This window comes from Zootoca vivipara, chromosome 16, assembly GCF_965207765.1.
Source record: "Zootoca vivipara chromosome 16, rZooViv2.hap1.1, whole genome shotgun sequence".
NCBI classification, from domain to species: Eukaryota; Metazoa; Chordata; class Lepidosauria; order Squamata; family Lacertidae; genus Zootoca; species Zootoca vivipara.
The window spans coordinates 3,732,271-3,747,029 of record NC_142599.1 but is presented as its reverse complement, the minus strand read 5'-3'; the positions used below and the strand labels follow the sequence as shown (position 1 = coordinate 3,747,029).

General features: G+C 41.4%; 1 protein-coding gene across 1 annotated transcript in view; it reads left to right on the top strand.

Moving 5' to 3' along the window:
• DNAH10 (dynein axonemal heavy chain 10) overlaps positions 1-14,759 on the top strand; it is a 130,368-nt gene that overhangs the window by 47,594 nt on the left and 68,015 nt on the right. Inside the window, exons 25-36 of the mRNA XM_035097917.3 lie at positions 301-512; positions 1,244-1,400; positions 1,501-1,734; positions 2,702-2,824; positions 2,980-3,213; positions 4,724-4,947; positions 6,171-6,440; positions 6,656-6,839; positions 7,895-8,029; positions 11,854-12,006; positions 12,313-12,501; positions 14,170-14,316. Coding sequence (XP_034953808.1) covers positions 301-512; positions 1,244-1,400; positions 1,501-1,734; positions 2,702-2,824; positions 2,980-3,213; positions 4,724-4,947; positions 6,171-6,440; positions 6,656-6,839; positions 7,895-8,029; positions 11,854-12,006; positions 12,313-12,501; positions 14,170-14,316 — 2,262 coding nt within the window. The remainder of the gene's footprint in view (positions 1-300; positions 513-1,243; positions 1,401-1,500; positions 1,735-2,701; positions 2,825-2,979; positions 3,214-4,723; positions 4,948-6,170; positions 6,441-6,655; positions 6,840-7,894; positions 8,030-11,853; positions 12,007-12,312; positions 12,502-14,169; positions 14,317-14,759) is intronic.

Sequence of the window (14,759 nt, the reverse complement as noted above, 5' to 3'; positions counted from 1 at the left end):
ATCTCAGCCCTTCCTCCTTATCCTCCTTCCCAGAAACCCCTTGCCCTCCTCCAGAGTAGTTACCTTGGCAACCTTCCAAATCCCTAGTCTGTGGTCACGCCTGGGGCAAGAAGTTATCATTTCTTGTTAACAACCCTCAGTGGCTCTCTATTGTTCCCTTAACTGCCCTAGCTTGGCCAGGCTACCCAAGAGTTCCTTTGCAGCTTATATTCATACCACAAATAACCAAAATCCTAGCATTTATAAATTTTACCCACATCTATAGCAATATGTTTATTATAAGTTATTTCCTGTTTCCAGGCTGCTAAAGAAGAATGGTCTCAGACTCTGTGGGTGAACCTCAATGTGCAGGTGCTGCAGGATGGTATTGAAGGGTATCTAAAAACCCTTCGCAAATTGCCAAAACACGTCCGAAGTGTGCCTGTTGCATATCATCTGGAAATGAAGATGAAGGCATTTAAGGACTCAATTCCTTTGCTGCTGGATTTGAAAAATGAAGCATTGAGAGAAAGGTTTGATTTCAATTCATTCATATACGGTTGCATGTTAAAGACAAACATTTCAGTGATTTGAATCTACACCTGATACATTTCACGTCTGTTTCTTACTCTTTGGTGAGGGAAAGCTGTCAAACAGGCAAGTTCTTCTAATTTTCTCTCTGCTGTTCTGGCCAATGCATTTGATGATATTAGAAATTCATGTGGGCATAGAAGTATCCTTGCTGCAAAATTCCCATGCTAAGCAGCTACTGAGACTACAGTAAATGAATAACATAACTGATAGCATTCCACTTTAGTTATCTTCTTTTGTAATAAAATTCCTTGCTGTTTTAAATGTCCTCTACAGTGGTACCTTGGTTGTTGAACTTAATCCGTTCTGGGAGTCTGTTTGACTCCCAGAACGGTTTGAAAACCAGGGCGCACTTCCGATTGGCTGCAGGAGCTTTTTGCACTCAATTGGAAGCTGTGTCAGACGTTTGGCTTCCAAAAAACGTTCGCAAAACGGAACACTCACTTGTGGGTTTGCAGCATTTGGGAGCCAAAACGTCCATGTACCAAGGCATTTGACGACCAAGGTACAACTGTATATGGACTTTTTGAGGAGGGAACCTCCAAATGTACACACCACACTTGCATTTGCATCACAGTGGCAAATATGGATTTGGGACCAGGTTTTCCCCAGGGTGTAATGTGCAGTTTTCCCCTAAAGCAACATATCTTGTTGATCTGTTAACACTTTTCAGGCACTGGAAAGAATTGATGCGTCGAACAAATACAGTTTTTGATATGGCAACAGAAACATTCACTCTGGAGAATATGTTTGCCATGGAGCTGCACAAATACACTGACGTTATCAATGAGATAGTTAGTTCTGCTGTGAAGGAACTTGGCATTGAGAAGGTAAAGTTCCCCTTTGCTACTCCTCTTTCTTTAGGGCTCTTACAGCAATATCTACAGCAAATGATTAGAAACTTTGAATTTTTTTTTTGTCTTCTCATAGGGTGTAAAGGAAATAGTAGAAACCTGGGAGAACATGAAATTTACTGTGCAAAGGTACTTCAAAGGCACTCAGGAACGGGGCTTCATTTTGGGAGCTGTAGATGACATAATTCAGATCCTGGATGACAATGCAGTCAACCTCCAGAGTATTTCAGGGAGCAGATTTGTAGGACCTTTCCTGTCTCTGGTTCACAGCTGGGAAAAAACTCTCTCCTTGATTGGTGAAGTGATTGAGGTAGGGAAGTAAAACAAAGTCTATTTCATGAGTGGTGTTTTTAGTCTCTTTTATTTACCTGTTATCGTGTGCCCAGGCAATGAAACCCACTGCCCCTTTTATCTTAAGTAACAAATACAGAAGGACTCGGACAAGCATCTGGGGTTCAAATTAGACCACAACTTTATTGATTACAGATGTAAGTGTTTGGCATAGCATTGGGCACATCTGCTACGTCTAGCCCACCTGCTGGAGAAATCTGGGGGTGGTGGTCAAACCTGATAAAGGATTCCTATGACATACATCAAAGAAGTACCACCTGACAGGTTTGCCACACTGGGGATTGCTCTTGCCCTCAGCCCCCACCTGGGCAGAAAGACGGAAGTACCTCCCTCAGGATCCCTTTAATGTGATATCCCGCTCCCACGGAATGGTAGGGATGCGGCCTGCGTTTCCCCCTCTGGCAAGGACAAAGGATCATATACAATGCCATAACTGCCAAAGTTGTGACGATTGCTACGAGGAAGGCAAAAAAAACCCCCAGACAGTCCCAACTACCCTAAGGGCAAAATTCCTCTCTGGCCCCCAATATGGCAACTGAAGTGATCCATAGCAAGGTTAAGCAAATACCAAAACAAGGGAGGGGGAAGGGACATCTGGAAGGTGACTGCAGTGCCGGGCAAGGCAATTGGCCAGTTTATATGCCCAGGGAACGGATCTGGGTGAAGACTGTGTCTGAGTCTCTGTCAGCTCTGCACCCCCCTCCCTCGAAGCAGCACCCCCTGGCCTGCTTGTGATTGGCAGGCAAATTAGAAATTCTCTCAGCTGATGGGAGAGGCAGCTGTGTCTCCCAACAGCCATGGGGACCCAGCACAGGGAAGAGGAGGATGGTGGTGGGCCCTGCTCTGCCACAACTGCTGTCCAACTCACAGGCAAGTGATCAGATATTTTTCCTTTTTAAAAAAAAACCAATATTTGACTTCCCTAGGTCTGGATGATAGTTCAGCGAAAATGGATGTATCTGGAGAGCATATTTATTGGTGGAGATATACGATCTCAACTGCCAGAGGAAGCTAAAAAATTTGACAACATTGACAGGATATTTAAAAGGGCAAGTATCTGACTTGTGTGTTAATGGGAGCATTGAAGTACAGAATATTGACTGTATACATGGTTTGAATGCATCTTATATGCGCAAATACACCTGTAATCCATGGTGTTAGCTATCAGTAGTTTCTCATCTTCTTTATTCATTCTTACCTGCAGATAATGTCAGAAACGGTCAAAGACCCAATAATAAAGAGATGTTGTGAAGCTTCAAATCGTCTTTCAGACCTACAAAATATAAGCGATGGCCTGGAGAAGTGTCAGAAGAGCTTGAATGATTACTTGGATTCCAAGAGAAATGCTTTCCCCAGATTTTTCTTCATATCAGATGACGAACTACTTAGCATTCTGGGCAGCAGTGACCCACTGTGTGTTCAGGAGCACATGATCAAGGTGGATAATGGGCTGATCCAAGAAACAATTAAAGGGCCCTTTCACATTCTCCCTTTCTGTTGCAGAAAGTGGTGTATATAGTTGGATTATGAGGCAGAAGGCAGGAGCAATATGGGTGCTTCACACTGGTATCCAAGGGAGCAGGAAAATTATCCAGAATTTCCAGGCCTGTCCTGCTTCTGGCAAAGAATCTGATGTTTATAGAAAGTGCTTTTTCACATGATATATTGTTTGTAATCGATGGAGTTCCTTGCCATAAGTTGCAATGATGGCCACTGGCTAGGTTGCTTCAAAATGGGATTAGACTAATATATGGAGGATAAACCTATCAATTGTTGTTAGCTGTAACAGCTGACAGAACCACCATGTTCAGAGGCAATTTGCTATTCAGTGCAAGTTGCTAGGGAGCAAACAGCGGAGAGGGTTGTTGCTTTTATGTTCTGCTGGTGGACTTCTGATTATTATTAAAATTATGACCATTAAAATAATTTAAATACTGTGTTTGCTTTTAAGCAGAAATACAAAAGCAGTTGATTGGCCACTGTAGGTAACTGGATGTACAACTAGATGGGAATTTGGTTTGAGCCAGCTTTCCTTTAGTTCATTTAAGAGAGTTTTAACTAACTGTATATTTTGTCCAGACACAGAACTAGATCACAGGTATATTTTACATTTCCAAAACGGTTAGATATCTGATGACTTAATAACTATCAGTATTATTCTTGGTCACAGGGCAAAGGAGCAGGCAGGAAAGGCCAACCCAACTTCTTGTTCTAGTAAAGAAACTCCTGGCACATCGAGGGCATCCTCAGAATGAATTAAACTTGCTGTTCTTGTTTTCCACCAGAGGATGGATCAACCCTTTTCCTGTCTGGCCTCCTGCCCTGAATATCAGAGTGGAACTTCATGGAAAATTAAACTTCCAATTCCTAATGTTTATTTACTAAAGTGTTGCTTATGTATTTCTGTAAATTTGGGAGTTCTATACATTATTAAGGGACGTGGGTGGCGCTGTGGGTTAAACCACAGAGCCTAGGGCTTGCCGATCAGAAGTTTGGCGGTTTGAATCCCCGTGACGGGGTGAGCTCCTGTTGCTCGGTCCCAGCTCCTGCCAACCTAGCAGTTTGAAAGCACAAGTAGATAAATAGGTACCGCTACAACAGGAAGGTAAACAGTGTTTCCATGCGCTGCTCTGGTTCGCCAGAAGCGGTTTAGTCATGCTAGCCACATGACCTGGAAGCTGTATGCCGGCTTCCTCAGCCAATAACCCGAGAGTCGGTCACAACTGGACCTAATGGTCAGGGAGTCCCTTTACTTTTATCCTTTCTTAATGGGTATTTCTAGGGCCATAAACTTGCATCTACTAACCAGGTAGAAGGCCTTGAATCATTTTTGAATTTGAAGCAAATATTTAATCAGGAGAATATACCTGAATTTCATACTGGTGATGCCATTCTCCTATGTGAGTAGTGTCATTGCTTCAGTGTTATCTCCTCCTGGTATGTTTCAGATGTATGACAATGTAGCTGCCCTGAAGTTTCATGAAGATGACAGTGGCATGAAGATAGCTACTGCTATGATTTCTGCTGAAGGTGAAGTGATGGATTTTCGAAAGGCTATCCCAGCTGAAGGTAGAGTGGAGAACTGGATGACTGCTGTACTTGTTGAAATGAGGAGGACCAACAGACTTCTTACTAAAGAAGCCATTTTTCGGTACTGTGAGGACAGAAGCAGGTGAGGTAATCTAATGCAACACATTTGGTTGACAGCAGGGTGAGTTGAATGAGTCTTGTCAGGGAAGAAGGCAGGGTATAAATAAATTAACAACAACAATGTTGCATAAGATAGCATTTCCATGGCAACTCTTTATGCCAGGCTTCCTCCACCTGGCACCCTCAAGATGTTTTTGGGTTGTAATTCTCATCATAGCCAGGGATCATGGATGATGGGAGCTGTAATCCAAAATGTCTGGACAATGCCTTCTGCAGTGAAAGTTGTGGCAACCTCAAGGGTCAGGTTGGGTTGGGCTGTTCAGTCTGCACAATGTCAAATCGTATACGTAATTCCTACAATTTAATTTAGTATTGTACTGCTCAGTCATGAACATGGGATTCTCTATCCATGGAAGATAACATTCTGGTATAAAATGGTTCTCTCATTTGCACCAACATGCTAGGCTTTTACATTCCAGAATCTTTGTCCTTCTTGGCTGGGAACTGCTGCCTTCTGGTTCTGGTTGTCACAGCATCATGCAGATCAATGCACTTTTGATCAACAGGAACCTGTACATCTGCCATAAGGGCTGTTTGGCTTTGCACACAGATCTAACATTTGTGCCATTGCATTCTACATCCCTAGGGATGTAACCACCATAGCCTGACTGATCGGGGCCTGTGTAATCCTTGCATTAACAATTATATCCTAATCTTGGAATGGGCTGTCACCACACATACAGCTTCAGGCTTGGCTATACATCTCCATGCTGGGTATGCTTCCCCTTTGTATCCCTGCCTTCTTAGTGTTTTATTTCTTTTGGTTAGCTATCCTACTAATTGAGCTGAAAACTGAAAGGGCAACTGGAGAGAGGATAGCCAATATAGATTAAGTGATGTACCTTTGTCAAATTAGAGAACACAACCCTCAACATGGATGTCTTGGGTCAATCCAGAAGCCCTATTATTCAGTTTTTGTATCCAATGTGATGTGTTATCCACGTTCTTAAGTCAGGCACCATGTTTACTATTTGAGGCATTTCTGAGAGAAGCTGAGCTAGAAGGCAGCCTAGCCAGGCTAATGGATGGTGCCTTGCCATCTCAGCTCTCCTGCTACATCCAGAATGTTGTACAGTCATCTTTCTTTTCAATATTATAATGATTCTTTGAGACATATACTTTTTATCTTTGTTTTACCTGATTACTGCTGGCCACCTGGCAAAGTGATTCTGCTTTTTCCCTTAGAGTTGACTGGATGCTGATGTACCAAGGTATGATGGTGCTGGCTGCCAATCAGGTGTGGTGGACCTGGGAAGTAGAAGACGTCTTCCGAAAAGTGAAGAAGGGAGAAAAACAGGCAATGAAAAACTATGCCAAGAAAATGCACTTCCAAATTGACTCACTAGTAACCCGAATCACCAAACCACTAAGCAGAAATGACAGGAAAAAATACAATACCGTTCTCATAATTGATGTCCATGCACGGGATATAGTTGATATATTTGTAAGAGACAGGTAATTGCAGGGTCAAGATTAGTAAGATTGCTCTGTTTAATAAAAGTAATGAAACCATTCTTGAGGTCCCTTCTGTGCTTTAATTTCCCCTTTTCCTCCTCCATCCTGTCTGCTTTTCTAACTTCTCTTGATACCATTTGCTGACCTCTTTTGATTTTTGATGTTGCATGTTTCATTAAAGCCTGGAACACCTCTCTCTCTCTCCCTCTCTCTAGCATCATGGAAGCTCGTGAATTTGAGTGGGAAAGCCAGCTGCGTTTTTATTGGGACCGAGAACCAGATGAACTCAATGTGCGCCAATGCACTGGTGCCTTTTCTTATGGCTATGAATATATGGGCTTAAATGGGAGACTGGTTATCACACCACTCACAGACCGGATATATCTAACACTCACACAGGTAAACCAATAAAGGGGCTTTTCATTTAGCTTAGGTTCTTAAGTGCTGTTGAAAACAATGGAAGGTAAGTTTGGAATGTATGTTCAAAGCCATGCTGTTTTTATTGTAATTATTTGTATGGTTTTCATAGATGAGAGAGATTTTAATTCTATCAATGTTTAAGTGTTTTTTAATTATTGTTTATTCTATGTTTTTAACAGTTCTTCATTTTAGCTGTAAGCCACCTTGAGTCCTGTTAGGGAAAAAGACAGGGTATAAATAAGTATATAATAAGAATAAGAATATTCTGCCTATATACAACTTTCCTTCAGTTAGTGTCTTGGCTTTGAACAAAGGATCTATTCATGCATGGATGGAAGTGTCATTGATGCAGGATTCCGGTCCCCTAGCTAATGATTCAAGCCCAGAGCTTCTATGTGGCCCCCCTGGCTTTCCAGGTCTCCTCCTACCCCCCCTCTCTCTGGCTGCACCGGGGGTGGCTGGGGCGGCGGAGCAGCTCTGCTGTTCTGTCTGCTCAGCTGCGGAGGCCTCCAGACCTCTGAGCTCTGCTGAATTGCTGCCAGGTGATCCCAGTCCTGGTGAGGCTGAGATTGTCAAGGAAGGGGGTTGGGGGCTCTGTACAGCCCGTGTGACTTTCACCTTGGGTGCTGCTGGCTCCCCCCACTCCTGCTTGCAGCGGTGGTGGCCACATTGGCGGTGCGGGGACTGGCCCAAGGACCCTGTTGATGTTGGCCAACAGGAAAGTAATTTGAAACTGGAATTGGTTGCTCATGGTGTGTACACTCATCTCACTTTCACTTCTGATAAACTGTTTCTGCAGTTTTTTGTATTATTTTCAAAATCTTCCAAACCTGTTTGATTGAGGTACTGCAGGGGAAAATAACTATGCACACCACAACGGGTGCAAATCTGTTAACTCATTTTCAGTTCTCTTAAAGACTATTGTCTTTCTCCAGTCATTCATTACTAGAGACTGGAGAATCTAGCACTCATTGCAATGGCAAAGTATATTTTCTCCTTCTGTGCCTCACTTTTCTGTGACTTTTCCTCCAAAGGCTTTGTCCATGTATTTGGGTGGAGCACCTGCAGGTCCAGCAGGAACTGGGAAGACTGAAACAACTAAAGATCTTGCCAAAGCATTGGGCTTGCTTTGTGTAGTAACTAATTGTGGAGAAGGCATGGATTTCAAGGTAGGAATATCGCCTCTGCATTCCTCTACTGCTCTCTTTTTAATGACAGAAAACCACTTCCATGCCCTCTAAATGCCATGATTTGGCTGGGACAATCAAGGAAACGTGAGCAATCACGGATTTATAACTTCACCCTGGATGTCCTGGATTCATTTTGACTCTACACTTTTCTATCTCTAGGATCACTTGACTACCCTTTTATATCTCTAGCGTCACTTTTCTATTTCTATGAACTAAAAGAGTCTACAGAGTCCACAGAGAAAAATAAAACCGGCAACATCCTGGGGTGGGAGAGGGAAGTCCCCCCCCCCCATTGCATCTCCCAAGCGCCCACAGGGAGAAGAGAGTCCTCCCCAGCTTAGGCTACCTGTGCTTTGAGCCTAGCGGCTGCAAAGCAACCATCTTCCACCTCCAGCCACTCAAGGGCAAAGTGTGCTCTGTGTCCTTGCTTGTCTGGATGAGTCCCTCTCCAAAAACCATCATGGCGGTGGCAGTTGCTTTGGGACAGGGTTCGTTGGTGGCTTGAAAGAGTTGAGAGAAGTTTCCCCACTTCTTCCGTTTACCATGTGCGGGGCTCTTATAAACAAACTCCTTCCTAGCAGCACAAACCCAGTCTTCAGCTTCCACATAGCGGATCCACATCCCTCAGGCTCCAGGACAACCTGTTCTTTGTCCCTTTATTGATTAAACTTGCACTTAATTGGCGATTCAGTTTAAATTAGCTGCCGGAAAAGATTAAATTATTGAATGAAATTATTACAGAGAAAGAAATAAAAGAAGTAATCCAGAAGATGAAAATTGGGAAATCGCCAGGCCCTGATGGGATCCCAATGGAATATTATAAAAATTTAGAGGAAATATTAATAACCCCACTGAAGAATGTAATGAATGAGATCTTAATAAAGGGTATAATGCCGGATTCTTGGAGAGAAGCCACGGTAACATTATTGCCCAAACAAAATACAGACCTAGAATCACCAGCAAATTACAGACCCATCTCATTGTTAAATTGCGATTATAAAATATATGCAGGCGTATTGGCTAATAGAATAAATTTAATATTAAAAGACATATTTCATGAGAACCAAGCAGGATTTGTTAAAGGGAGACAGACAAAAGACAATATAAGGAATTTAATAAATATTTTCGAATGCTTAGAAAACGACAGGTGGAAACAAGCAGCAATTATGTCAATCGACGCTGAAAAAGCATTTGATAATGTGTCATGGGCGTTCTTAGAAAAATCTTTAGAGGAATTAAATATAGGAGAAAGGCTTGGGAGGGCGATTGGGTCAATTTATCAAAACCGGAAAGCAAAAATAGTCATAAATGGGATAACTACAGGTGAGGTAAAAATATCAAAAGGTACGAGGCAGAGGTGCCCTCTGTCGCCGTTATTGTTTTATAATAGTATTGGAAGTACTGTTGAAGAATATAAGAGAAGATGGGATCGAAGGGATAAAGGTAGGAGTTAAAAGGTACAAAATAAGAGCGTTCACGGATGATGTAATCATTACCACTGAAAACCCATTAAAAAGTATCCCAAGGGCATTAGATAAAATAATCGAATTTGGAAAGCTGGCAGGTTTCAAAATAAATTATAAAAAGAGCTGTATATTAACAAAAAATCGAAAAAGGAAGGAAAAAGAAAAATTACAGGGAATTAACGGCATTGAAATTAGGAAAAAAATGAAATATTTGGGAATACAAATGACAACAAAAGCATTGATTTGTATCAAGAAAATTATGAAAAAAATTGGAAAGAAATTAAACAAAAATTGGAAATCTGGTCTAAATTAAAATTTTCTTTATTAGGCAGATTTTCGGTAATAAAAATGAGTGTCTTACCAAAAATGATGTACCTCTTTCAAAACTTACCAATTTTAGGAGGATCAAAATGTTTCAAAAATTGGGAAAAGGATATTTCCAAATTTATCTGGGATGGCAAAAAGCCAAGAGTAAAGTATAAATTACTGATTGGCCGAAAGGAAAGAGGAGGTTTTAGCCTACCAGACCTAGAATTGTATCACGACGTGGCTGCCTTGTCATGGATAAAAGATTGGATAGAATTAACAAATACTGACGTGTTAGATCTAGAGGGTGTAGGATTGGGTTTTGGTTGGCACCTATACCTGTTAAAAGAAAAAATGGAGATACACAATAATTTCTGGAACAACATTCTAAGAAAGTTGTTATATAAAACATGGAAAAAATATCAAGGTGTATTAGAGCCAAAAGTGCCGTGGTGGATATCACCTAAGGAAGTGGTAGCTGTAAAGAGAGTAAATATGGAAAAAATTGGCCAACATATAAAGAATTATTAGAAGAGATAGATGGAAATTTGAAAGTAAAAGAATATAATGAAATTAAAGTATATTGTAATGTTTAGCTACAATATTTTCAAATCAACCAAATATTTAAAAAAGATAAAAACAATTGGTTTCGAAAAAGAAATTTCCAAATTTGATAAAATATTATTGGAGGGGAAAGATAAATATATAAAATAATTATATTAATTGTTATTAGAGTGGGAAACAAAAGATGAACAAACAAAGGAAATCATCATTAGGTGGGCTCAAGATTTGGGGAAGGTAATCATGTATGAAAAATGGGAAAATTATGGAATCGGGACCTAAAGTATATCTCAAATTATGATCTGAAATAAAATGTATTTAAGATGCAATATAGGTGGTACCTAACACCGGCAAGATTGGCCAAAATGTTTAAAGGAAACAGTAACATCTGTGGGAGGTGTAAGGAAGAGGTCGGAACATATCTGCATATATGGTGGCAGTGTAAAAAAATCAAAAAATTCTGGGAAGAAATCTATAAAGAGTTGAAAAACAATAGTCAAATACTCTTTCAGAAAAGATCCAGAAATATTCTTATTATGAATGTTAAATGAAGAAATAAAGGCAAGAGACAGCATGCAACAACAGCCGGTAGAATCCTTATCGCGAGGAACTGGAAAAGCAATAAAATACTGAGCAAGGAGGATTGGCTAACCAAATTGACAATATATCAAAATCTATCAATAAAAGTTGGGGTAATGAAAGGGCTAAGCGAAGAGAAAGCAGGAAGTGATTGGAAAAATTTAAAGCAATATTTAATGAAGCAGATAGAAAAAGCCAACCTCATAGCAGAGGTATGAAGGGCCCAAAATGCATAAAGGAAAAGAAATATAGTAAAAAGTATACAGTCTGTCAAGGACATTAAAACCAGAACATAGGCAAGGCTGGAAGTCACAAGTGGTGGATGGTTCAAATTTTTTATTTGTTGTATACAGTTAGTTTTCGTCTTTTCATCGCTATATCTCTCATGTCTGTATTGCAAATGAGATTATCTTATATTTTAAAATCTTTTTTTCTTTTCCCCCCCTCTCTCTCTGCTTCAAATTGTCTGTATATGTTTTTTGATTTGATTTCAGTGTATATATGATTTGCATTTGATTTTTGTGTATATTTATGTTATGTTTGTTTATATTTCTGTTTGGAAAGTAATCAGTAAAGTCTTTTTTAAAAAAATTAGCTGCTTGTGCCACTGCCCTCTTGCAACTTCCCCACCTGGGGCTGGAGGAATGTACACATGTTTGCAGGTAGCACTGAAGGAAGCCTGGAGGTGACGCCTCAGCCATGAGATGGAACTGGGGTGAACTTCCTCAGGGTGCCTAACACCTCAAATCTCTGTCATGTGACTGTGGCTCTCCTGGGTAGCAGTAAGAGAAATCTTAAGTCTGGATGCCTTCTTCACTCTGAACCAGAAGGGACTTTCATGACCAATGGCTGCCATTCAGTTTCAATACTTCTTCATCTTTTGCATTCTAGGCAGTGGGTAAGATTTTCTCCGGTCTTGCCCAATGTGGCGCGTGGGGTTGCTTCGATGAATTTAATCGGATTGATGCCTCCGTGCTTTCAGTCATCTCTTCACAGATTCAAACCATCAGAAATGCTCTGATGAACCAACTGAAAACATTTCAGGTAAAGAGGAGGCAGGGAAGATGATTTTGTGCATAAAGGGTTGGATTAGGTTTCAGGTGCACCAATATGTACACGCATGTAAGTTTGGGAAATGACGATCCTTTAGTGCAGGCACCCCCAAACTTCGGCCCTCCAGATGTTTTGGACTACAATTCCCATCATCCCTGAGCACTGGTCCTCAGCTAGGGATCATGGGAGTTGTAGGCCAAAACATCTGGAGGGCCACAGTTTGGGGATGCCTGCTTTAGTGGGTCCATTTCGTTCTCTTACGTATCTGTCTGAACTTCACTTAGGCTTATGTTTCAGTTTGAAGGGCAAGAAATTTCTCTGGATCCGCGAATGGGCATTTTCATCACCATGAATCCTGGCTATGCGGGCCGTACTGAGCTCCCTGAATCCGTTAAGGCTCTTTTCAGACCTGTAGTAGTAATTGTGCCAGATCTCCAACAAATCTGTGAAATCATGCTGTTTTCTGAAGGTTTTCTTTTGGCAAAGGTAGGTCAGTGCCTTCACAAAGAGCTGGTACATTCATATTTATTACATATCTGTAGTGTTTTGTGAATGTTGTTAGCCACTTTGAGGGCTAGTCAAAACTGAGAATATCACACACACACACACACACACACACACACACGTTGCTGTGGTTCTTTCCTGTGGTCCCCCCCACCCTGTCACGATCCATGACGTATCCTGCCCCTCCTCCCTCCACCCCTTCGGCTCATCCCTGTGTTTTGGTAGGATACCCTTCCCTCTGTTGTCCCCAGGGAGTGTTGGCTCCTCCCCCCTGTTTCTCCATACCTTGGCTCCCACCCTTGGAGAAGGAACTGTTAGGTTCTGGGTTCTATTTCCCAGCATGCACTTTTGTCTGAGCCCTCTGTTGTCCTTGCGGCGTGTTGTCCCCTCCCCCCCGTATCTCTATACATTGGCCCCTGTGCACGCATCGTGAACATTTTTAAATATTTAGATTATTTTTTTTTTGAAATAAGAACATGAGAAGCAGAAGTTATTATTGTTTAATTTTATTTTTGGGGTTGTCATTTATTTTGGTGGGTATTGTATGATTTGGGCGTTGTGTGTTTTGTGGGTTTTTTTGTTATTTGGATTTTCTAATTTTGGAGTTGGGTTTTGTATGTGTGTGCTGTTTGCGATGTTTTATTTCTCTAGTTGGGGTTGTCATTTATTTTGGTGTGGGTGGTTGCTTTTTGTTTTTTTATTTTTGGTGTAATTTTTTGGAATGTAGGATGGGATGTATTTTGTTTTTTAATGTGTTGTTTGTAACTTTTTTATTTTTATGGTTTTTATTGTGGGTATAATTGAGGAGTATTTGGTGTTGAGGAAGGTGGAGAGAGGTCCATTTGGGCAAAGAAAAGGATCGGGGGTGATGTTGCGCCCTGGGCCCCAGAGAACTACTTTTAAAATCCTGATTGGGGGGGGGATCAAATAGCGAAGCCCCACAGCCCCGTAGCACCCGAGCTGTTCGGTTCCATAAAAAACTTTGGAAGTGGCAAAGGGAAGGTAGGGGATTTTAAATGGGGGGGGGGGTTTGGCCACTGCAAATATCCGAGGACTTAAACTGGGGTTGTCTGGTAAAGGCTGCCTTGGTGTATTTAAATGTGAGCTGAGGCCTCCGCCCTGTATCTCCATTCCTTGGCCCCGGCCTGACTCTGTGGGTTGTGTGGTAATGGCTGCCTTGGTGGTTTCAGTTGCTTGGTTGATGATGTCATTATTTGGCGCAGCCCTTCAAAGATTCTGCTGGTGACAGCACGTAATCTGCCTTTCTATTGGATGCTGCTGGAGTTTTCAGACCTTCTGCTGGTGATTTATAATTTGGGCGCCACTTTTTTGTGTTTAATCATTATTTTATGTGTGAAAGGTATGGTTTTTTGAAATAATTTTTACGCCAGATCCCTTCCTGATGTGGCCAAATTTGTTACATTACGGTTAAGCAGTATGTGTGTGTGTGTGTATATATATATATATATATATATATATATATATATATATATATATAGTTTCACTTAAGGTATTGAACCTATAGTGGTTCATTCACACATGTGACTCATGTGTACATGTATGAATAAAGTGCACATGGGCAGCTTCAGGGCTTTTTTATTTAAAAAACCCACACATTTATATGTGTTCATGGTGTGTTTTGTCTGCAAGCCCCTGGCCAAGAAGATGACAGTGCTCTACAAACTAGCAAGGGAACAACTTTCTAAACAGCATCACTATGATTTTGGGCTTCGGGCTCTTAAGTCAGTACTGGTGATGGCAGGGGAATTGAAGAGAGGCTCACCGGATCTAAATGAGGTAAGCATATCCTAATCCATTATCCTGGCTTCCTGGAAAATAGAGAACCTGGGGGCTCATTCACATGACCCCATGATTGTGGGCTAGTCCCTATTAGTGGGGTGGGAAAGCTGAAAAAAATTCACATCTGGCAACCAATATGCCATTTTGGTTCCCGGTAGTACATAGAATCATAGAGTTGGAAGAGACCACAAGGGCCATCCAGTCCAACCCCCTGCCAAGCAGGAAACACCATCAAAGCATTCCTGACAGATGCCTGTCAAGCCTCCGCTTAAAGACCTCCAAAGAAGGAGACTCCACCACACTGCTTGGTAGCAAATTCCACTGTTGAATAATAATAATAATAATAATTTATTATTTATACCCCGCCCATCTGGCCGGGTTCCCCCAGCCACTCTGGGCGGCTTCCAACAAAACAGAAATTCTAAAATACAGAAATCCAT